This window comes from Oncorhynchus mykiss, chromosome 15, assembly GCF_057628025.1.
Source record: "Oncorhynchus mykiss isolate SJ-2025 chromosome 15, ASM5762802v1, whole genome shotgun sequence".
NCBI lineage: Eukaryota > Metazoa > Chordata > Actinopteri > Salmoniformes > Salmonidae > Oncorhynchus > Oncorhynchus mykiss.
The window spans coordinates 62,959,538-62,984,211 of record NC_143036.1 but is presented as its reverse complement, the minus strand read 5'-3'; the positions used below and the strand labels follow the sequence as shown (position 1 = coordinate 62,984,211).

Here is a 24,674-nt window from a genome sequence, read left to right as displayed (position 1 = left end):
GTCCAGTTAGGGCCCTCACTCAGACCACTCCCAGACAGTCTCTTTGCTAAGAAGCTATTTTTGTTTATTTGTAACTATTTTAATTGAGAAGAATCACAGTAAGGCACTTAACTTTTACCCAGACATTTTTTTAAAAGACTGCATTGCACCTTTAAAATCACTTTCAACTGAGATTCTGTGAAACCCACCCTTCAACTTTCTTTTGCCAATGGAGATGTCACTTCTTTAAATAATTAACACAATGCATGATGGCTGTTTGAACAATATTGGTCACAGAGTTTCTAAACCCAGAGGCGTAACATCGTGAGTCTTCTGGGAATGCTTGCGAAACAAACTCGGCAGACCAGACCTGGGTTTGAGAAGTCAATGGGAGAAGTGAAAAATGCTTCCTTAAGTTGTTTTCTCGAAATCTAAAAGCCACACCATGATTCAAGACAATGTCTTAAGTAGCTGAAACTGTCATTATTACAACCTCATGAAAGTGACAAACTGACACGTTTTCATTTTCATCTAAAACAACTATATCGGAGGACTGCCTTTTAGAGGTCCACGGATCCACCCGTACCCGAATCACAGTACGGTATAACAGATCCGAACACGACTGCTGCAGGAGAGAGAGCAAGAAACTGTATAACAGATCCGAACACGACTGCTGCAGGAGAGAGAGCAAGAAACTGTATAACTGATCCGAACACGACTGCTGCAGTAGGGAGAGCAAGAAACTGTATAACAGATCCGAACACGACTGCTGCAGGAGAGAGCAAGAAACTGTATAACAGATCCGAACACGACTGCTGCAGGAGAGAGAGCAAGAAACTGTATAACAGATCCGAACACGACTGCTGCAGGAGAGAGAGCAATACATTATATGATGTATGCTGCTGCTCTTGCTTTTCACGAGAGTGGAGCTTGTTGTTGTCATCAAAGTGGCAATAGGCTACACTCGGAGCCTCATTCCGTGTGTGGCAAAAGCTAGGAGATATCTAAATCATTGGAAGATGGAATTAAAAGTTAAATGATAAGGGTAGGCTACAACGACCAAGAGCCAACAGGTAGGCAGGCTGCTACTTAATATTCTGAATTACGTTATTTGTAATTGTGGAATGAGGAAGCGCATGCACTGCAGCCTCGGTTAGCCTAGGTAGCTAACGTTTGCTAGCTTAACTTCCTTCACCTAGGTTTGATGCAGTCCAAGACATGTAGCTACTACGTAATTATATTTGATGATCAATAACCTAGCTATGGCAGCTATTAGCCTATTATAGAGCGGGTTGGTTGGTTGCTGTCTCTAGTCAATTCAATTCAATGGTCTTTATTGGCATGGGAAACATATGTTAACATTGACAAAGCAGGTGAGTGAAGTAGAAAATATACAAAAGTGAAATAAACAATAAAAATGAACAGAAAACATTACACTCACAGAAGTTTCAAAAGAATAAAGACATTACAAATGTCATTTTATGTATATATACAGTGTTGTAACAATGTGCAAATGGTTAAAGTACAAAAGGGAAAATAAATAAACATATGGGTTGTATTTACAATTGTTTGTTCTTCACTGGTTGCCCTTTTCTTGTGGCAACAGGTCACAAATCTTGCTGCTGTGATGGCAAACGGTGGTATTTCACCCAGTAGATATGGGAGTTTAATCAACATCGGGTTTGTTTTCTAATTCTTTGTGGATCTGTGTAATATGAGAGAAATAAATATGTGTCTCTAATATGGTCATACATTTGGCAGGAGGTTAGGAAGTGCAGCTCAGTTTCCACCTCATTTTGTGGGCAGTGTGCACATAGCATGTCTTCTCTTGAGAGCCAGGTCTGTCTACAGCGGCCTTTCTCAATAGCAAGGCTATGCTCACTGAGTGTGTACATAGTCAAAGCATTCCTTAAGTTTGGGTCAGTCACAGTGGTCAGGTATTCTGACACTGTGTACTCTCTGTTTAGGGCCAAATAGCATTCTAGTTCGCTGTTTTTTTGTTAATTAATTGACACATTGGAAATAATTATCTTTTTGTTTTCTCATGATTTGGTTGGGTCTAATTGTGCTGCTGTCCCGGGGCTCTGTGGGGTGTGTTTGTGTTTGTGAACAGAGCCCCAGGACCAGCTTGCTTAGGGGACTCTTCTCCAGGTTCATCTCTCTGTAGGTGATGGCTTTGTTATGAAAAGTTTGGGAATCGCTTCCTTTTAGGTGGTTGTAGAATTTAAACGGCTCTTTTCTGTATTTTGATAATTAGCTGGTTTTGGCATAATTCTGCTCTGCATGCATTATTTGGTGTTTGAACACAGAGGATATTTTTGCAGAATTCTGCATGCAGTCTCAATTTGGTGTTTGTCCCATTTTGTGAATTCTTGGTTGTTGAGCGGACCCCAGACCTCACAACCATAAAGGGCAATGGGTTCTATAATTGATTCAAGTATTTTGCCAGATCCTAACTGGTATGTCAAATGTTATGCTCCTTTTGATGGCATAGAATGCCCTTCTTGACTTGTCTCTCAGATCATTCACAGCTTTATGAAAGTTACCTGTGGCGCTGATGTTTGGGCCCAAGGTATGTATAGTTTTTTTGTGTGTTCTAGGACAACAGTGTCTACATGGAATTTGTATTTGTGGTCCTGGCGACTGGACCTTTTTTGGAACAGCATTATTTTGGTCTTACTGAGATTTGCTGTCAGGGCCTAGGTCTGGCAGAATCTGTGCAGAAGATCTAGGTGCTGCTGTAGGCCCTCCTTGGTTGGTGACAGAAGCACCAGATCATCAGCAAACAATATACATTTGACTTCAGATTCTAGTAGGGTGAGGCCGGGTTCTGCAGACTTTTCTAGTGCCCTACCCAATTCGTTGATATATATGTTGAAGAGGGTGGGGTTTAAGCTGCATCCCTGTCTCACCCCACAGCCCTGTAGGAAGAAATGTGTTTTATGTCTATTTTAACCACACGTCGTTTGTGTACATGGATTTTATAATGTTGTATGTTTTTCCCCCCAACACCACCTTCCATCAATTTGTATAGTCCTCTCCCTCCCTCCTCCCAGTGTCACTCGCTCACATTACAGCCTTTCCCCCGCATGCTAGAGCAGCACCTCTCTCTCTCTCCCCCCTCTCACACTTTATCAGCTCATGTTAATAAATGAAATGACTTGCGTCTTCCCTCACTCGGATCGGGTTGTTGTCCTTGGGTCCGTTTGTAACGGTCTCTATAATTGTATTATTTATGCATATCAGGTCCAGGTGGGAAAGCCCCAGGCCCATTTCCTGAAGATCTCTACTGCCTTTGATTTAACTCCTGCACATGCGCAGTTTGGTGCGACACGGCCATTAGACCAGATGAGATCGGCTACAAAGTGTGATCTGGGATTTCTATTGGAGAGGCAGTTTCTGCCTATCTTTGATATTGGTACCCATTACTGGTAACACCATGAGGATATGACAAACAGGCTTTAAACTGCATAGCGGTTGTTTTGGTGGAGTCGGAGGTGAAACTGAGTTAGAGCTGTTAAATGCACAAGCAGCTCCTGGCATTATACCTAAAGTGGACATTGCCATTGGCTGCACAAAGTCGCATCAAGAGAAACATCATGCAGCCTTGTTTACAAGTTGGAACACTGGAATGTGAGATGGAATCTACACCTTGATTAGGCTGATAGAAATCCTCCTTATTTCATTTGAAGGATTTTCAATTTGAGCGTCAGTATTTCTATATAGCCTACTTTCTCCTTCTGAACTTCTAACACCAGTGGGATGGGTGTGGCTTTGTGACAATGATCAAGAGCAGCTTCTCACCAATTTGACAGCTCCAACGCAGTTCCACCTCCGACACCGCCAAAACAGTTATGCGGGTGTCAGCTATCGCCGGTTAACACTCGATCTGATTGAATCTAGGCCTTACGCAGAGAATTGACCGTGTTCTGTAGCTATACCAAGTTTTTTCACATTTTATTTCACAGTGGTAAATATACTTCACATTTTCACAATATTGTTAACCACTGTTCAAGGTCTACCATCAAGTTATTTCATGTCATTTCTTGTCCTGGCTATTCAATGTCACCCCCACACAGAGGTAGTGACACCCATCTCTCAGAATGACTGTTCCCTTTGGGTAATGTTAGACAGTGCAACTGTTAAGTCTACAATTGGGAGTGTCTTCAGTGGAATAGTGAAGATACACTGTGACCGGTTTGCAAATCTGCTTGTGCTATAGTCAACTCCTGTTGTGCCATGTTCGTTGTCACGCCAACGAAAGTCAGAGGAGTAGGCTAAAGTACATACAGCTCTTGCAACCTGGCAGTTTTCTGTCTAGTCAGAAGAACAGTTCTAGTCCACCCTTCATGGTAGACTCTGCAATGTCGGCAGCCCAGGTGGAGGGTTAGAGAGTCACTGTCCAGTGGGTCTCAGCTCCTGTTTCACCATCTTCTCAATGTCCTTGTACACATCTGGGTCCTCAATGGTAGGGGATATCTGTGGAGATAGACACAGTCTTCCGTACTACTAGTAGTCGCAATATTTTCTTTCCATTTCTGTTTAAATCTTATTACATTGTGAGTGAATTTCATCTTTCATATAATCCTCAAACTTTTATTCAATTTGTCGGTATGAATTAAATTGATCCAACACCGACTCGCCAGATAATTGGCAGCTGTACAGGAATAATAATCCAGGGCTATTATTGGTGAATAATTGCCTCTGTCTTCCAGAACCAAACAAAATATTATTAATATACAGCCATTCCTCAAAGTGTGCTTGAATACCTCAGATTCTAATATGCTACAAAAACATTGTTGTTGGCTTCAATCCATGTAGTATTGACATGGTGGGTGAATGTGTGGTGAGTTACCGTGTATGGCTTCCCGTTGACCAGGTTAGCCAGGGAGGAGCGGGGGATCTTCCCAGAGCGGGTCTTTGGGAGACCTCTGACAATCAGCACCTTCCTGAAAGCAGCCACGGGCCCGATGGTCTCTCTGACCAGGCTCACCATCTCCTTCACCACGTCTCCCTGGCTCTTCTTTAGGTCTGAGACAGACCCACATACACAGGTGTTTGACTTTCTACAACCCCACAGTCACAGTAATGTTGGATCCCCAAATTGCTCTATTAAATGGACCTTTGTCCTGTATCTCTCTGGGTCACTGTGTCTCTTACCGTTTCTGAGAACACACAGAGCCAGGGGGACGTGGCCCTTCAGGGAGTCCTCCAGACCCACCACAGCACAGTCCACCACGCCGGGGTGCAGCAGGACAGACTGGAAAACACAAAGCCTCTTAGAATCTGAGAGTGAAATACTAACACACTTGTAGGCTCAGCATTCCTGAACAGTCCCATTACAAGTCAGAATGTTGAACAAACTTAATTGTTGTTCCCCGGTTTTGTCCCTATGTCGGAGGTAATCTGATACAACATATCCACAGGGAACAGTGGAGGCTGCTGAGGGGAGGCCGGATCACAATAATGGCTGGAACGGAGTAAATGGAATGGCATCAAACCCATGGAAACCATGTATGTTGTATTTGATACCATTCCACTGATTCCGCTCCAGTCATTACCTCAAGCCCATCCTCCCCAATTAAGGTGCCGCCAACCTCCTGTGACAGGGAAGTGTTATCAACCCAAACTTCGCTAGTACAGTAGTCTGTATATCGGTTTGTACTTCTGGTTTTTATTATTCAATACTGATGCAATTTGCACGTGACAAACACTTGCACAATATGGCAGAGCCTAACCGAACCACGGACCAAACGGCAAACACTTTCACAATATGGCAGAGCCGAACCACGGACCAAACGGCAAACACTTTCACAATATGGCAGAGCCGAACCACGGACCAAACGGCAAACACTTTCACAATATGGCAGAGCCTAACCGAACCACGGACCAAACGGCAAACACTTTCACAATATGGCAGAGCCTAACCGAACCACGGACCAAACGGCAAACACTTTCAGCTGATTGTGAGGAAATGAGATTGAAAATACAAGCGACAGACCCTAAAGGTGCCGGTTAAACAACACTTTCCTGTGGATACCCCATCTCCACCTCCAACAGGACCAACAGCATGTACAACCTGTAAAGTAACTGTAAATAGCATTTCATTCAACATTCTGGCCTGTAGAGACTATTGAGTCTTTTTTAGGGTGACTTTGGTCAGACTGAAAGTCCATGTTTAGGGATTGTAACACTCAGAGATGTTACAATACATTTGTGGTCAGGTTACATGGAGAAACCTTTTTTCTTAATGACATTTCTACTCCAGTCATTAACTATGCGTCTCCACCATGTGGCTGACACAGACGCCAAAACACAAGGAATAACCTGTTAACAGGTAGATTCATATCCATGCAACCTGGACCTATTATTCTCTCCGCTCCTACCTCTTCCAGCGCCCCTGCCGACAGCCTGTGGCCTGCCACGTTGATGACATCATCAGAGCGAGACATGATGTACAGGAAACCCTCCTCATCCACGTAGCCTGCGTCCATGGTGTCATAGAAACCCTAAGGTAAACAGCAGGTAATGACTGACGTTCAGATAAAATCACCACTCTAGTGTAGATCACCTTTGGGTGTTTTTGTTCTGTTATCTACACTGAGTGTACAAAACATTGGGAACACCTTCCTAATATTGAGAACAGCCTAAATTCATCGGGCCATGGATTCTACAAGGTGTCAAAAGCGTTCCACAGGGATGCTGGCCCATGTTGACTGTTGTTTCAACTTGGCTGGATGTCCTTTGGGTGGTGGACCATTCTTGATACACACGGGAAACTGTTGAGCGTGAAAAATCCAGCAACGTTGCAGTTCTTGACACGCTCAAACCGGTGTGCCTGGCACCTACTACCATACCCCGTTTAAAGGCACTTAAATCTTTTGTCTTGCCCATTCACCCTCACTGAATGGTACACATACACAGTCCATGTCTCAATTGTCTCAAGGCTTAAAAATCCTTCTTTAACATGTCTCCTCCCCTTCATCTACAGTGATAGAAGTGGATTTAAAAAGTGACATCAATAAGGGATCATAGCTTTCACCTGGATTCACCTGGTCAGTCTATGTCATGGAAAGAGCAGGTGTTCCGAATGTTTTGTGCACACAGTTTATAATCATACAGTACATTTCAACCACTAGATGGCATCACTGGCCAGCACAAAATTAATCCACCTACCTGTCCCATGATTTACATGGTTATTAAAGTTTAAATCTAGAATCCAATACACACACACACACACACACACACACACACACACACACACACACACACACACACACACACACACACACACACACACACACACACACACACACACACACACACACACTAACATGGTGAATTATTATCTGATGCTAAGACATTAATAAAGCCTAAAGGTGAGATAACCTACAGGGAACTTGGTGAAGTAGAGCTCCTTGAAAAGCTCCTGGTTCTGCCACAGAGATAAAGCTGCTCCTGGTGGTAGTGGCAGCCTGGAGTAGAGGAGAGACAGAGGGTGTGTGCATGGGTGAGAGAGAGAGACTAGTGTCTGACACGCAACAGACGGTAGCAGTGACTGAGGTGACACCGTGGGACAGCTGGATCCCCATGCCAATCACGGTGAGGACTATTACAGTGGCACTGATCCCCATACTCTGTGATGCTACAAATAACATCCAACAACAACTTTAGCAAATAACAAATGCGACAAAACAGTTCCTTTATAATTGTAATAATCAGAGGAGGTCTAGGGTTGTCTTCTTTTACCCATGAAGCCATGATCACAATAAACCCCCACCCACTGGCTTCAAGATGTCTGAGGCACTGTTTTTCTATGGGGAGATAAGATACTCTAGGATTTCTAAACCCGTATGTATGTATAATACTTTGGGTTTAGCAAGTGTCTAAATTGGAAAGATAAGCCTGTCAGTCTATAAGGTTTATTAAAGAGTTGGGGGGCTGAGGTAGTGGATACCATTACACTGCACCTTTAGTGGGTTCAGACATGGAGCCCAGTGTCTGCTGGGCCTGACCTGACCCTCCGTGTGAACGCACACACAGGTATAGGGTGTCTGAGTATCTGAACCTTTGTTTACCCAGGGTCACTCTCAATCACCCCCAAATGTTCTTGAGAGGGTCATCCAAGTTCAAGCCCTGTCCGCATCACACCCGTTTACAAAGCAGCATGTTTGTGTATTGTAGTTGCATCAAGAACAAATTACCTTTGAACAAAATTGGAATATATATATTTTTAAAGTCTGTACTGTTGGTGAGAGTATAGAAGCTTCCCTGTCTGTCTTTGACTGCAGCCAAATCTAGGGCACCCCTGGTATTGCTCTAGCCCGGAGAGGAAATGAACAAACCAAGACCTAATAATGTTCCATGGTTAAACCGCCTGCATTTATATCCTAATGAGGCTGTCACCCTTTTTTGAATGCACTTCCACACACAGACACAAAACAGCCTCTGAAGCAACAAAACAAACCAAATTCAATTAGGGCACTGATGCTTTTTCTTAGCGCATGAGATCCTCGCCACCCAAAGGAAATAACAATGCCTAAGGTTTATTTACACAATGCACTATAAGAAAATGCTTTTGATGCCTCCCATCTTGACTCTGGAAGAGAGATTCTCCATTATCAATTCACCTCAGAGCTAAAGGTGTTAGTTCTTAAACAGAGAAAAGGGTTTATTATAAGAGTTGTGGCTATTAGTTCTCTGATGAAAAGCTCCATAGCAGCTTGGGCTGAATCCATTGTAATCCACCTTGTTGGTAGAGAGACTGGCCGCAATAACAATGAGGTGGCGAATGGAAGATGGGAGTGATTTCCAAGTAACAAGCTCACAGATAAGAGCACAATGGGGAGGAAGGACTGATGTGCCCTCGCTGTGACCCGGCTCACACAATCAGCTCCCAACACACACATTCTCTCTCGTTCTCTCTCAGGTCCTTCTGTGGAAGCTACTACAGTGGAGACCTATCTGTATGGAGGAGGTGGTGCTGCATGTAGCCCTGGGTGATGGTAAAATGTTTTGTATGGTCATTTCAAAGTAAATTATTTCCATAAAACAATTCCACCCTCCTATTTGAACAGATAGAAAACAGGACTTATTTTACTGTGCTCGGGTTTCTAAAAGTGACAGTGTGTGTGTGTGTGAGTCTATCTCCCTGTGTGTTCATCCTCCCTGATGCAGAGACAGAAAGGTTTGCTACTCCAGGTGACAGAGGCAGTATAACAGAATGACTTAGCTGCTCACAGAGGTGTGGCCATGACCATGCGGCTGGCTTACCTCACCACAATATTTCCCAGGGTCCTTGGCGTCACCTCCTGCATATCATCGTCGATCACTGTGACTAGAGAAGGGAGAGGTGCATAGAAATCTGATTTATAGGGCTTATATTTCAGCAGTGGGCAATGTGGGATGTCAAAATGTGGGTTGCTCTGAAGTTCAACCTTTGTATTGATGGTGTGTGTTTTTTCTTTCCCCAAGCCAATATCCCTGGACTCCTCTCACACATGCCCATATTAAAATAAATACAGCGTGACATTAATACCTTTTTGCTGATTACAGTTACAGAGCCTGAAAAGCAGTGTCTCTCTCTGCATACTGGTCAGGTAAATTGACTGAGACATTTCAGAACATTTGGGATAGTTCCAGAGTTCCAGTCATCCCCATGGGCGGCACGTGCCCCCTCATATTTGTCCAAAATACATATTTTGTTTTTGTAAAAGTGTTGTTGTTGTTGTTTCTCTGGAATACTACTAGCCACCTAGAAATGTTATGAAGTTGGCGTTGGTGTTGGCTAACCTATATAGTAGCTCGTTGGGAGATTGAGAACCTAAGAAGCCATTTCAGGATATCAATCAAGTTAGCTAGTTTGTCTATCAACACTACATGACCAAGTATGTGGACATCTGCTCATCGAACATCTCATTCCAAAATCATGGGCATTAATATGCTATAATAGCCTCCACTCTTCTGGGAAGGCTTTCCATTAGATGTTGGAACATTGCTGCGGGAACTTGCTTCAATTCAGCCACAAGAGCATTAGTGAGGTCGGGCGATTAGGCCAGGCTTGCAGTCAGCGTTCCAATTCATCTCAAAGGTGTTTGATGGGGTTGAGGTCAGGGCTCTGTGCAGGCCAGTCAAGTTCTTCCACACCAATCTCGACAAACCATTTCTGTATGGACCTCGCTTTGTGCACGGGAGCATTGTCATGCTGAAACAGGAGAGGGCCTTCGCCAAACTCTTGCTATAAAGTTGGAAGCACAGAATTGTCTAGAATGTCATTGTATGCTACAGCATTAAGATTTCCCTTCACTGGAACTAAGGGGCCTAGCCCGAACCATGAAAAACTGACCCAGACCATTATTCCTTCTCCACCAAACTTTACAGTTTGCACTATGCATTCGGGCAGGTAGATTTCTCCTGGCATCCGCCAAGCACGATTCATCACTCCAGAGAACGCGTTTCCACTGCTCCAGAGTCCAATGGCTTTACACGACTCCAGCCCGACGCTTGGCATTGCGCATGGTGATTTTAGGGTTGTGTGCGGCTGCTCGGCCATGGAAAACCCATTTCATGAAGCCCCCAAAAAAACAGTTATTGTGCTGACGTTGCTTCCAGGGGCAGGTTGGAACTCGGTAGTGAGTGTTGCAAGAGAGGATCGACGATTCTTATGCGCTACGTGCCTCAGCACTTGGCGGTCCCGTTCTGTCAGCTTGTGTGGCCTACTTCAGGCCTGAGACATTGTTGCTCCTAGACGTTTCCACTTCACAGTAACATAACTTACAGTTGACCGGGGCAGCTCTAGCAGGGCAGAAACTTGACGAACTGACTTGTTGGAAAGGTGGCATCCTATGACGGTGCCACGTTGAAAGTCACAGAGCTCAGGCCTCCCGAGTGGTGCAGCGGTCTAAGATACGGCATTGCAGTGCTTGAGGCGTCACTACAGACCCGGGTTCGACACAAGGCTGTGTCACAACCGGCCGTGATCGGGAGTCCCATAGGGTGGCGCACAATTGGCCCAGCGTTGTCTGGGTTAGGGGAGGGTTTCACCGGGGGTCTTTACTTGGCTCATTGCACTCTAGCGACTCCTTGTGGGCGGGCCGGGCGCCTGCAGGCTGACTTCAGTCGCCAGTTGAATGGTGTTTCCTCCGACACATTGGTGCGGCTGGCTTCCGGGTTAAGCGGGCGGGTGTTAAGAAACGCAGTTTGGCGGGTCATGTTTCGGAGAACGCATTACTCGACCTTCGCCTCTCCTGAGCCCGTTGGGGAGTTGCCGCGATAAGACAAGATCGTAATTGGATCGCAATTGGATTTCACAAAATTGGGAAAAAAAGTGAGAAACAAAATGGCACAGGTAAGGCCATTCTACTGCCAATGTTTGGCTGTGGAGATTGCACGCCTGTGTGCTCAATTTTATACACCTAGCAGCAACGAGTGTGGCTGAAATAAGCTGAATCCACTAATTTGAAGGGGTGTACGCATACTTTTGTATATATAGTGTACCTTAGCTGCATGTCTGCTGGCAAGGTTGGTAGACTTTAGAAAAGCAAGCAATTATTAATTACTGAATAAGATTCACATTCCTTTCAATCTTTTACCCAGATTTTAGCAGAGATGCAGAGAAGCATATTTACTTTCTTTAAAAAAATAACCACCAGTCAGGAAGATACAGACAGCTCAAGAGGTTTTTCTGCTTAGATATACACTTTACATAAAATTAAGCATAACGATTATGGCTAGATTGCAGAAAAAAAGCTGTTTCAGGTGTTAGAAAAATGCTACATTCTCCAACTTCCGGATAGGGGTCCTAGCCACCCAGCCATCCTCACGTGCTTTGTGCCTCCTCAGACTTTTGGGGTGCATGACGCCCCTGGATAGTTCTGCTCTAATGAAAAGAGACAGGTTAGTTCTCACCATTGTATCCTGGAACGGGTTTGCCAGCCTGACCAGCAGGGGGAGACAGGGAGTTTCCCAGGCCAATACAGGAGGACGTGATGGCTGAGCCACTCTCTGATGAAAGGAGAGAGGGAGAAAGAGGACAGAGGGCATACAGGGTGAGATCATTAAGACTTTACACTTTTACTGCCACAACTCATGCAACTTCCACGCTACTCTCTTATCTCTGCAACACACATGCACTTTATAAACACACATTCACACGTGCGTACACACACACACACACACATAGAAACATATGCACGCATGCATGCGCGTTGTCCTCAAAGATCAATGTACAAACAACCATTAAAAGTTTTACAGAATGTGTAAAAGGGAACAAATTATTCACACTTTTGAGTCGAACAAAAGTCAATTTCATGCATGACTAGAAATAAAATTGTTTGTGATTGTCAGGCATGTCATCAAAGCTGTGGTTGAGCCCTATGTTCTTTCTGTGAGCAGAGTTAACCTACATTACCAGAACTATGACAGTTCCTATGGGCTCTCTGAGTCACACAACCAACCTCCACTCCACACAGCTTCTCCACTTTATACTGAGATATCTCTGTCTATTCTGTCTCCAGTCACGTGCCCACACATCAACACTACAGCCCTGGTTCCAACCTAAATACAGCAGAACCATCAAAGAGGTGACACATCACACAGGGGAGGCTCTGGTGGAGGATAGGAGAAGAGAATATAACCAATTGTCACCACCGCAAATAGTTTTCTTGCTATATCCTCATCATTGTATCCTGTTGTCATGGAGATATCTGAATGTGAGAGCACTCTAACCTACTTCACTTTCTTAGCTAGCGTTTTGGACTAAGCTTCTATCCATATCATAAGGCATTCTTTGCTTGGGGGGGGTTTGACTGTGATGGAGACGTCGCAGAACATCCCAGATCAATGAAGGGAGAGAAATGAATCCTCCTTTAGCCACCAGGGCAGTGCCCTCTGAACTAGAGATGTTCTGCACCTCTCAGGGCTCATTAATCATCAGCAGGTTAATCCCTCCCTGTAGACTTCAAAGCCCTTCTACCTCCGGCCAACACTGACGGCCAACACTGAGGTCTCCCCCAATAGGAGACACAGAAGGTTGACCTATGTCTGCCCCGGTCTCACATACCTGGTCAAAATTCAGGACCTATCAGCCGGTGGCCTCAGCCACCTCAGTGACCAATGACAACAAACCAGCCACTGTTCTGCTTCCTCCTCGAGTGTGGAAGCAGGGAGATGACATGGTGTAGTAGGCCCGCCTTATGTTTACAGCTCTGTATATATATATATATATATATGTGGATAGAGATCAATAAACCTGTGCAGAGTAGCTGTGTGTGTCTGCTCAGCCCACATATAGATCAGTGCAGAAACGGCAGAATCTAACAACACATGTAGACCGTGACAGCCCTCTCTAAATGGGAACATGTGAGGATTACACAATAAACCCACTGAGCTGTGGCAGCAGCGTTGTGTTTAAAATCACGCTGTTAGCTGCAGTCGTTGTAATTGCGGCATAGATTTCAGACAGCAATTAAAGCTGGAACAGAGATGAGCAGTGACAACCAATATAATGGCCAAGTATAATTGCGCTCGCCGATTAAACACTTAGAAGGAAAACAATGCCCAGGGCTTAATGGTCTGCTTACATAAACAGGTACATTTGGGCTGTTAGTGGATACTAGAACACAGAGAATAAAACACCTTGGAACATCTCTGGGTTTTTTAAAGGCCGCCTGCAGCACTACCCAATTCCATGGGAAAAGTATAGATCTACAGTGCTTTATTAATTGATTGTTAACCGATCTTTGTTTCAAATACTTTCATTTTGTCCTGAGTTCTTCCTGATGTGTAAGGGGCAGCAGTAGCCCAGAGGTGAGAGAGGCGGACCAGCAGCCGGAAGGCTTCTGTTTCCAAGCCCTGTGCCGGGCAACACAAAAATGGGAATGGAACTGAATTGGAAGGCTACTGAACTCTGTCTGATCCCATGTAACATCGCCTGTCATTGTGCCCTTGAGCAAGGCACTTAACCCCGAACAATTGCTCTCACTGCTGCTAACCTTATGCCTCTCAACATGTCTGTGTTAGAGGTCTTCACAGATCCGCCCGAACTTGAATTAACCAGACCTGACCTAGGACCCGAGCGGTTTGGTCCGTTCAGATCCGGGTCCTACCTCTAGTCTGTGTGTATCTGGGAGTATTGAGAAGACAGAAGCCACATTTCCATTCTAACCAATGGCCAATACTTTAACATGCTGCATACTGCAATAGCCTTGAAAAACAGAGCTGTTTTTATTCCAGCGAGTGGAAGGAAGGCTATTAATATGCCACTGCACTGCTTAGTTCTCCATACTTTGAGTGTTCTTAAACAGAAAGGCTTTCGCTAAGCAGAAAACCGGACGTTATCGTTATATTCCCAATGACAGGGAAATTTACCTCGTGAAAACAAGCAGAGTCGACTGAGCAAGGCTCCAGATGACCACCAGAGAGAGGGATACTGAGAGGAAATCAGTGTGAAAACAGGTTTAGACATGGACGAGGGATGAAAGAGGTAGGGTCTCGCTCAATCTCTCTATCTCAGTGGTCAGATATCAGTACGCAAGCACATCAATCTTCTCCAGACAGACGGGTCTGTTGGGTCTGTGGTGGTGAGAGGCTGTTTGAGAGTGATGAATTAAGGGACACTGTGAGGCCATGCAGTGAGTGGGAGAGGAGGTAAGGGGAGAGGAGGGGAGGTAGCATTGTGCCCTTTCATAACAGGGTGCCGTCTAAAAGCCAAGCGTCATCACTGGTCTGTCTGTACAGACACAGAGCCACACAAATGCTTTATCTTTGTTTTGGGATCTCTGACATATAAACACTCATGAATCCACTCCCAGAACCACCTTGACTTGCTCTTCTCTCTAATCTCACATCGACTTTTACACAACCACATACCACGCATGCAAACAGAAGCACAAACACACAGAAGCAAGCATACACACACACAGAATATTGAGTCAGACAATTATCTGGCCATTCCTGTCCTACATCTGACCCTTCTCACATGTCAGGTGTCAGATCTCAGAGGGCAGACTGTGTGTGTGTGCACGTGTGTTTCTGTGAGTCTGGGCCTGCGTCTGTGTGTGGAGAGAGCGAGGGGGATTGGATTGTCCCGATGTGCAGTTGCTGGGGTAACTTTGGGTTGTCCTGGTGATGTGCGGTTGCTGGGGCAACTCTAAGTCAGAGGATGACCGTGATCAGACAGCAGGCCCAAGGTCAGCAGACCCCTACTGGGGCAGAGCTAAGAGAGAGAGAGGAGATGGCAAACATTCCTGCAGCACTGTCCTACCTCTCATCTCTCTACTGACCTGTCTGAACCAATAGACCAGTATAAAGAAAACCCTGGATTGAGTAGGTGTCCAAACATTTGACTGGTACTGTATATACACACATATATATATATACACACACACACAATGGTAATTTAATGTATTCCGTTCTATTTTGGATCAGAGTATATTATAAACCGGTTAGTTTGAGTATATTGTCATGTATGATGCACAATTACTTGTTTACTGTTCTAATTACATTGGTAAACAGTTATTAATAACTAAGGTTGGGGCCTCCCGAGTGGCGCAGCGGTCTAAGGCGTTACTACAGACCCGGGTTACATTCCCGGGCTGTGCCACAACTGGTTGAACGGTGTTTTCTCCGACACATTGGTGTGGCTGGCTTCCGGGTTAAGCAGGCAGGTGTTAAGGAGAGCGGTTAGGCGGGTCATGTTTCGGAGGACGCATGACTCCACTTTCGACTCCCTCGAGCCCTTTGGAGAGTTGCAGCGATGAGACAAGATTGAAAATTGGGGATAAAAAAAATAATATCATAATACCAATAAGGCACCTCAGTGGTTTGTGGTATATGACCAATATACCAGGGCTAAGGGCTGTATCCAGGCACCTCAGTGGTTTGTGGTATATGACCAATATACCAGGGCTAAGGGCTGTATCCAGGCACCTCCGTGGTTTGTGGTATATGACCAATATACCAGGGCTAAGGGCTGTATCCAGGCACCTCCGTGGTTTGTGGTATATGACCAATATACCAGGGCTGAGGGCTGTATCCAGGCACCTCCGTGGTTTGTGGTATATGACCAATATACCATGGCTAATGGCTATATCCAGGCACCTCAGTGGTTTGTGGGATATGACCAATATACCAGGGCTAATGGCTGTATCCAGGCACCTCAGTGGTTTGTGGTATATGACCAATATACCAGGGCTAAGGGCTGTATCCAGGCACCTAAGAACAGCCCTTAGCCGTGGTATACTGGCCATATACCACACCCCCTCAGGCCTTATTGCTTAAATGTAGAGTAACTTTCTCAGGCCCTGGCTTGATAGGTGTGTCCCAGACAGGATCCGAGGAAAGGTCCACGCCTTACCACTAACAGAACATTAGAATATCTGTTTTAGAGCTTCAATAAAGAGCCCATCTAGTCCTGTCCAGACAGTCTGACAACCTCCCAGCCAGCAGTGAGCTGAGGTGCCAGACTGGGGCAGAGCTACTGGTTAATAAGCCCTTCTGGTTGGAGTAGCTGTACCTGGGAGGGAGGGAGGGAGAAAACCTCCATGGAGGTCACAGCTGCTGCTCAGTTCTGGATCGCACAGGCATGTGACAGACATGCACAAACCTACGTACGCAGATGAACAGGTAGAGGAGTAGAAAGGGAAACTGCCATCACACCTGCTCTAATAGCATCTCAAATTCCTCTCCCTCAAACCCACAGTGGAATGTTCATGCATACACATTTTCTCATTTTCTCATTACAAAATGACCTCTAATAAGAAACACCAGCTTTACAGGCCTATGGAGTTTAAACAAGGCAGAGCTAGCTAACAGCCGACAGAAAACCACTGCTTGAGGAGCCAATGACACTAGCAGCCTCTAATGAGAGGCTAACACACACACACGTCTCGGAGGAGAGCCAGGCTGTAATTACGCTCGCGGCCTCGCCCACCACGAGCCAGGAACCTCTTAATGAGCCAGTCTGTGGGACGGGAGCCATATGGTAATGAGTGACATGCTAGGTGTGACACGCCAGGCGCGCACAGAAAACAAGGAAAGGTTGGTCAAAGGAAGGGCTTTCATCTGAAAATAGATGGTGTCTGTAATGTGTATCTGGGTAGTAGGGTAAACAAAGGACACATTAGGTATTTTTATTTGGCTGCAATCTTTTGAATGATCTGATAATGGGATGTAGTCTTATAGCTTTAGATAAGGGGACCAAGTACGTGTCCATTACACCATAGTGGTACGTTACCCTAGTAGCATGACCATAACGTGGGAGGAGATACTACCACTAACCTAGCCCCTGCTGGGAGGTGAAACGTGTTAACAAACTTCTAGTCCCATACCCATGTGGTTACTTGAGGTTGCATCCACTGGAAATGCAGTGAAGTTACGTTGCCATCCATAATAAGCGTTGAGCTGTGTAGTTAAGGTTTCCTCTTAACCTCCTGACTCTCTGGGGCGTAATCATGTTGGACTTTAGAGACTCAAGTGCCAAGCACAAAGCTACTGGTTTTCATGTTGGTGAGGAGGCTGCTAAGAGGAGGCTGTGTGAACACACACAGAGCTTCTTCACATGGTGGCATTGACCCAGACAGGACAGGCTACTCTCTAGTGCAGAGCACAGGGCCAGAAGAATGAACTCTCTAACTCTACAGTCAGAATGAGATCAAGAAACAAACACCGTATTTGTAAAGGAAAGTCATTATTTCTAAACCTCATTTGCTGCTAAACGTAGGATCCTGTTTCTAATTGCACTTTAATTTACAACCTCACAAAGGTTTATTTAATTGCAATTCATTATGCACCCATTTGCGTAATATCACAGTCTAGCACTTAATTGTTCAGCTTCTGTTCCTCATCTCTGTGTGATGATTACCAAATGTCTCTTCCTATCAGAGAACAGACATCTCGTGTACTGCTCCTAGACATATTACACCACCATGTTACAATGAACCTTCGTACTGAGACAGAGTTTTAAAGGAAAGAGCCTTTAGCGTGTCATGTCCCGGGGCTGGAGCTTGGGCTACAGGGGCTGGACAGAGGGGGGACAGAGACCCAGCCGCCTGCCCTCCCTGCGTCTCTTGTCGCTGCCTCCCATCAGCCACTTCACCCTGGTGAGCCAAACCCTGCCAACTGGAAATATTCTGGTTGCCCGGCAACACCGATGACATCAGCAACCTTCATCATCAGCCGTCCCTCCAACCTCAGGCACTTGGGTCTTAAAATAGCGACACAGATTATTATCAGGCTTCAAAATAGCAGCCATTTTCTCTGTTCTCTTTCTGCATAGATATGGGAAAATGAGCCAGTATTCAGACAGATCTGGATAAAGGGGTGGGGTCAGAGACTGCTGTGGGTGTCTGACTGAAGTTAAAAGATGTGACTGTCTGTGATGTAACAGAAATGGAGGCCGAGTGAATACTCTTGATAGGGGGGAGAGGGGAAAGTGAAAGAGAGCGAGAGAGAGAGAATGATTGAAACGCAAAATGTATCAGCGAATCAGCTGACAGCTTGTGTGTCTGCGTGTACATGAAAGTAACGAGTGCACAAATCACTTCAACTTTATATCAGTAAAGTCATCTTAGCCACTGGCCCTGCAAAATGATTTTGGGAAAAAAAACGAATAAAAAACGAATTCGCATTCAAAGCCAAATTGGTCAATCAGTCAAACTCTGCCTGTAAGCTTGTTTACATAATTGAAATATGCAGTTCATATGAGATCACTGACAAGTTAGACACATTTAGCTGAGACTAATCAGAGGCATCATTTAGTAGAAGAGTTTGAAGCGAGCTGTTGATGTGCCGTGCCATTTTCATCAAACATAATTAAGAGGAACATTCTCACACTCTTATTATCGCTGTTCAGTAGACGCAACACTCCTGCAGTGACAGACGAGAAAGAATGCTGCTCAAAACACCTGCCCCTTTGTAAAAACTCATTCACAGTTCTTTGAAGGCTGAAGGAGGAAAGGAACACTTATATCCACGACCGTACAGAAGCCTCTCTATTCATATCTACTCTGTCTGCCAGTTCATAACAAACAACACGGCCTCCTACAGTAGTTCCACTGTGAGTTCCTACTGTTTGAAACCCAGGGCCCACAGTACATGTGAGGAGTTCCCTGGGTGGTCAAGGCGAGGCAGAGACACTGCTCCTGGCTCTCTGTGATGATACAGTTTGCCACACAGCAGTGGTACATAACTACACTAGGTTTGCTCCAGGGTAGAGAGAAGCCCAGGAAATGGCCAGGGACGGCTGCTTTCAAGCTGTGAAACATTTCATTTTCTCAGATGGAAGGCAGGCGGCCTTTACAGAGCATGAACGCTTTGAATACTATTTCCCTCTGATTCTAGATCAGTGATCTGGCAGACAGCCTCTTCCATTCAGATCATCTTCCACCACCTCAATACTGACTCTAGATCAGTGGTCTGAAAGTGGTCAGACCACAGAATTATATCTTAATATAATAGGATCTCTATGGGTCAGACAGCCTCTCTTTGCGTTGACTTCTAATTCAGATTACCACATGTCGCCCGCCCGCCTTTAAAATCTCTATCTCTCTGAGCCTCCATTCCTGCTGATTTTCATGCCATTGATTTCAGCTTTCCTTTGCTGAATATTACATTGGAAAGAGATTACAGGGCGTGTCGTGGAATGATTTGTGAAAAACCAAGAGTAATAGATTTTGTTCAATTTGTATCCATTTTGCGGGGAGCTAGTAGATCAGCCTGGGTAGACTCAGCAGTAAAGCCCCTGGATGGAGACAGCATGACTGCATTTGAAGGACAAATCTTTACAGGCCTCTTACATTCTTTATAAATAAGTGGAGGTGTGTGATGGATTATTCAACAAACCATGGCATTCCAAAGGAGTTGTACTTTGATTTCCGAGAATGTCTTAAACTTAGATTTGTGAGAACCCAACCAAACTATTCAAAAGTAACATGTTTGGAATAATAATGTTTGGGATAATACCAATAACTGTGTTGTTTCTTAAATAATGTGTTTTTCCAGTGATCTCGGGATTACTGCAAGAATATTATGCATTAAATGTACAATCCTCTCCAGAACCCTAGGCTGCAGGCCAATGTCAACCTGCACCACAGTTAGGATTTTTCCATCGCTGCAGTTCGCCTTCCTCTTCTCGTGAGAAGACAAGACTGGGGCTGATAAATGGGTTTGATGGATCACCTGTCACAGAGAGATAAAAACACAGTGTGCTGAAATCCTTAGATGACGTGTGACTTAATCCAGTACAGGAGGGAGAAATCTGAAACTTACTGCCGCAGCCTGTCAGGTTCTTCCACAGGACTTAATTATGCACACCTTCTCCCAGAGTCAAAATCAAATCACTGCAGAGGTTTCATTTTCCAGCTCTCAATATAAAAGGGAAATGTTTTAGCCCAAAGTTTGGGGCCCATTTCTAAACCTCTGACAGAAACTCTGATGCTCTAGAAGGCTTGTGTGACAGTGGAGAACAGAACATGCCTGCAGCTTCCTCATCTCTCACAATAACACAGACTGATCTCATTCATTATGGTCCCTTCAACATATTGAGTCTGTCTGAGTTCTGTCTCACACACACACACACACACACACACACACACACACACACACACACACACACACCAGGGTGAGAGGGGACTTGGTTATTGTCAGAGACAGACTCCTCTACTCTCCAGTGAACAGGTTGAGAACTGCAGGCCTTTATTCCCAGTAATGGCTTTGAGGATAGTGCTGCCGCCAATCACACAGCCTACAGTGGATGAAGCTCCCTGGTCTGGACTGCACTAGCACCACAGAGAAGCTGGGGAGGTGCCAGGGTTATTGTTCCAACTCAATATATCAGCAGTCTGAGGTTTGACTGAACTTCAGCGAACTGTAGGCGGACAGTGTGAAGGAATCCTATCATACCCCTCAGGGCTAGGACTGACAGAGAGAGCACCAAGGATATGCTCTGAGAATCAGTCTGTCGTCTCTGATAAACCTCACATCAACACCACAACCATGGAGAAGAACCACCTCCTAGGAGAGTTAAAGAGCCAGAAAGGAACTGGGCACGGACACACACACACACACACACACACGAGAGAGAGAATGGATGAGCTAGACACAAAGGACAAGCTGGGAAAGAAAGGAGTCTTTTAAAGACATTCAGACTGATAGGTGTCTCATAAACCCGTCCTCTGAGCTCCGTGCTGGACGGGCTCTGAGACTCTCCTGCAAACAGGAAGAGTAGAAGAGGAGACAGTACGGAGACAGCCAGTGGCTTTACACTCATCTGAACTGTGTGTGTGTGTCGATATGTGTTTGTATTCGTGTGTGTGTATATGTGTGCCGGTGTGGCATCTGGCCGTTCAGATCACACTGTACCAGCCAACCAGTAGGAGGCAGTCTTTGATCTATCTGCTCACTGTGGAAACTGTGTGTGTGTGTGTGTGTGTGTGTGTGTGTGTGTGTGTGTGTGTCAGGGCCACACGCTGGGATGTCAATCACTCATCCCACCTCATCCCCCATTGGCCCCTCAGAGCAGATTTACACCCTTGCCAAAAAGCCTTACGTAATAATGCCTGTGTGGCGTGCCTGCTAAAACAGCACTCATGACTGATCAGTGAAATATGAGGAGAGTGGAGCCAAAGAGAGGGGTCAATTCCATTTCAACTCTGTTAGCGCTAGTGGAATTAACTGAGGTTCAATTGATCAATGTGACATTTCCTCTGTTTTTCCAGTTCACCAGCTGCATTTAAATTCTTCGGAAATCGACTGGAATTCAAATGGAATTGACCTTAACTCTGGGGCAAAGCACCATCGATTTCAGGCAAAACAATGCACTCCTACAGCTTTCCATATACACGGACGATACAAAACATTAAGAACACCTGCTCTTTTTACAGACTGACCAGGTGAATCCAGGTGAAAGCTATGATCCCTTATTGATGGCACTTGTTAAATACACTTCAATCAGTGTAGATGAATGGGGGGAGACAGGTTAAAGAAGGATTTTCAAGCCTTGAGACAATTGAGATGGATTGGATTGTTTATGTCATTCAGAGGGTGAATGTGCAACACTGGCTCCAGGTCATCTATAAGTCTATGCTAGGTAAAGCGCCGCCTTATCTCAGTTCACTGGTCACGATAACCACACCCACCCGTAGCACACATTCCAGCAGGTATATCGCACTGATCATCCCCAAAGCCAACACCTCATTTGGCCACCTTTCCTTCCAGTTCTCTGCTGCCAGTGACTGGAACGAATGGTAAAAATCACTGAAGTTGGAGACTTATTCCCCTCACCAACTTCAAACATCAACCTTCTGAGCAGCTAACCGATCGCTGCAGCTGTACATAGATTGGGTGGGCTATTTACAGATGGACTATCTACCTCATCCCATACTGTTTTTATTTTATTTACTTTTCTGCTCTTTTGCACACCAGTATCTCTACTTGCACATCATCATCTGCTCATTTATCACTCCAGTGTTAATCTGCTAAATTTTAATTATTCACTCCTATGGCCTATTTATTGCCTACCTCCTCATGCCTTTTGCACACACTGTATATAGACTTTATTTTTTCTACTGTGTCATTGATGTGTTTATTGTGTTATTGGCTTGTTTATTGTTTACTCCATGTGTAACTCTGTGTTGTTGTCTGTGTCACACTGCTTTGCTTTATCTTGGCCAGGTCGCAGATGCAAATGAGAACTTGTTCTCAACTAGCCTACCTGGTTAAATACAAAAATAAAATAAACAAAAGCCCAGTTTAGCGTGGTAACTCCTGTAGGTTACTGCTACTGAGTTAACAACACTCCCATTTCCAGGGAGGTCTGGAAGAGAAAGAGCCATCTCCCCAAGCTAATCTGGGCTGAGATGCAAGACCGTGTTAGGTGGATTCTCTCTCACCCGTACATTCTCAAGGTCCATGTCTTTTTTAAAATTCCATATTTAACACAGAGATGTCTGCTCTTCCCCGATTGGTTACCATTCAGGCACACAGAATAGTAAAAAAAATAATAAACGTACAAGGCACCCAATGCCTTTCTCGTGCCGCCTTCTCTACCACATTTATCACTGTTTTGTGGGACTGGGGGTAATCGAGCCGAGGGAGAGAGGGAGATTTGTATGATGGCTCGCTGTCTGGAACATGGGCTGGAATCACCCACCAGGTGGCTAATAGGGTTTTAGTGACTCTAAAGTCATTCGAATGTGACAGGAGAAACAGGGGAAAACAATGCAGTATAGCAATGCACTCAAGACCCCAATTACACATCTCATCACCAATATAGACAACAGTGATGATGGATGATAGGTCAATTGGGAGGTATTATATACCAAATGAATCACACACTTTCACCAACAAGAAGAACTTCCCCTCCTTATCCATTGTAAAGCTACTAGACCACAGCACGCGGTCTATGAATGATGAACTGTGAACTGCTTTGAAAGGACTAGTATTAATGAGGTTAGATTGAGAAGCTGATTAAGTTAATTGGGTAGCTGTGGGAGCGTAGTGAAAGAAATGGCCTTTCCTCTGGTGCTCCGTATACAGTATAAGTGCAAAGGATGAATTAAATCGGGAGCATAGTCCATGCACTTAATCCCTGCTTTCAAGGAAGGGGCTTTCAAGGAAGAGTTATACTGTGGAGATATGGCTATTTGTTGCACCTTCTCAAGGCCAAATTAATGTCAATGGGCTGATAAAATACTACCAAGACTGTAATAACAATTCACTCACACTGACAATTTCAGAGTACACCCCAAAAATAGACTAAAATTATAATAGATTAACATTCTCAAAAGGTGCTCAGAGAATAGAGTCCTGCATTTATAATTTGTTACAACTGTTATTTCATTCTGAGCCTTTAAATGAGATATAGGGGAGATGTTGGGTCAGATGTATTACCACAGCCGGTATCAGGAAAACTAACCATCGCCCTAGTGTAACATGTAGTGTCCATTATGATGTTCCAGTAGCAAATGAAAGTCTTACCAGTCTGCCACCAGTGGTCCAGTACAGGCACGCCAAAGCTCCTTTTGGCCCAGTTCAGAGTCTCTACGTCACAGCGCTCTCCAGCCAAGAAAAGGCTCTTCAATCTAGAGGAGCAGAGAGAACAGTCAGGCTCTATAAGGCCAGGACAGTGTAATAGAGTAGTGGCAGATCTATAATGAAGCAATAAGGCCTGTGTGTGTGTGTGTGGGGGGGGGGCATGTACCACAAACCCCCGAGGTGCCTGACTGCTAATATAAACTGGTAACCAATGTAATTAGAACAGTAAAAATAAACGTTTTTTTGATACCCATGGTATACAGTCTACAGCTTCAGCCAATCAGCATTCACAGTTCGAACCACCCAGTTCATAAAAAAACAATATAACAGCCAAGGAATGTAACGGCTAAGTGTTTTCAAGTTATATAAAAGTCAGCTTTACCAGTAGCAGAGCGAATAGAACAATACGTTTTCCCATTAGACTAAAATTACCTTACAGTCAGACAAACTTGCATAAAAACGTGTACACAAAACAGCCATTATTGTTCCTGTTAAAAATCCCCTCTAGCTGTGGTTATACAGATACAGCCATGCAAATCTTCACTCAGGGATCTTGACATGGTCTAATAAAGCAGAGAAGACTTCATTTGCTGTCAAAACGTCTAAGACCATACAGTTTCCATGGCCTCCTGCCACACATAACAACTCGAGGAATTCTAATTCGT

At 44.8% G+C, this 24,674-nt stretch overlaps 1 protein-coding gene across 3 annotated transcripts in view; it reads right to left on the bottom strand.

Annotated features, from left to right (window-relative positions):
* Positions 1-3,909: 3,909 nt before the first annotated feature.
* The window catches only part of acss3 (acyl-CoA synthetase short chain family member 3), a 31,492-nt gene continuing 10,727 nt past the window's right edge, over positions 3,910-24,674 (bottom strand). For 2 of the 3 annotated variants that reach the window (XM_021563871.3, XM_021563873.3), the window contains 8 exons: positions 23,953-24,056; positions 11,887-11,982; positions 9,253-9,316; positions 7,373-7,454; positions 6,366-6,488; positions 5,140-5,239; positions 4,835-5,010; positions 3,910-4,458 (listed from right to left, as the gene is read on the bottom strand). In XM_021563871.3, coding sequence (XP_021419546.3) covers positions 4,375-4,458; positions 4,835-5,010; positions 5,140-5,239; positions 6,366-6,488; positions 7,373-7,454; positions 9,253-9,316; positions 11,887-11,982; positions 23,953-24,056 — 829 coding nt within the window. In that variant the 3' untranslated portion in view covers positions 3,910-4,374. Of the gene's footprint in view, positions 4,459-4,834; positions 5,011-5,139; positions 5,240-6,365; positions 6,489-7,372; positions 7,455-9,252; positions 9,317-11,886; positions 11,983-18,293; positions 20,155-23,952; positions 24,057-24,674 lie in introns of those variants that run through there. The other variant, XM_090200716.1, reaches the window with a different exon arrangement.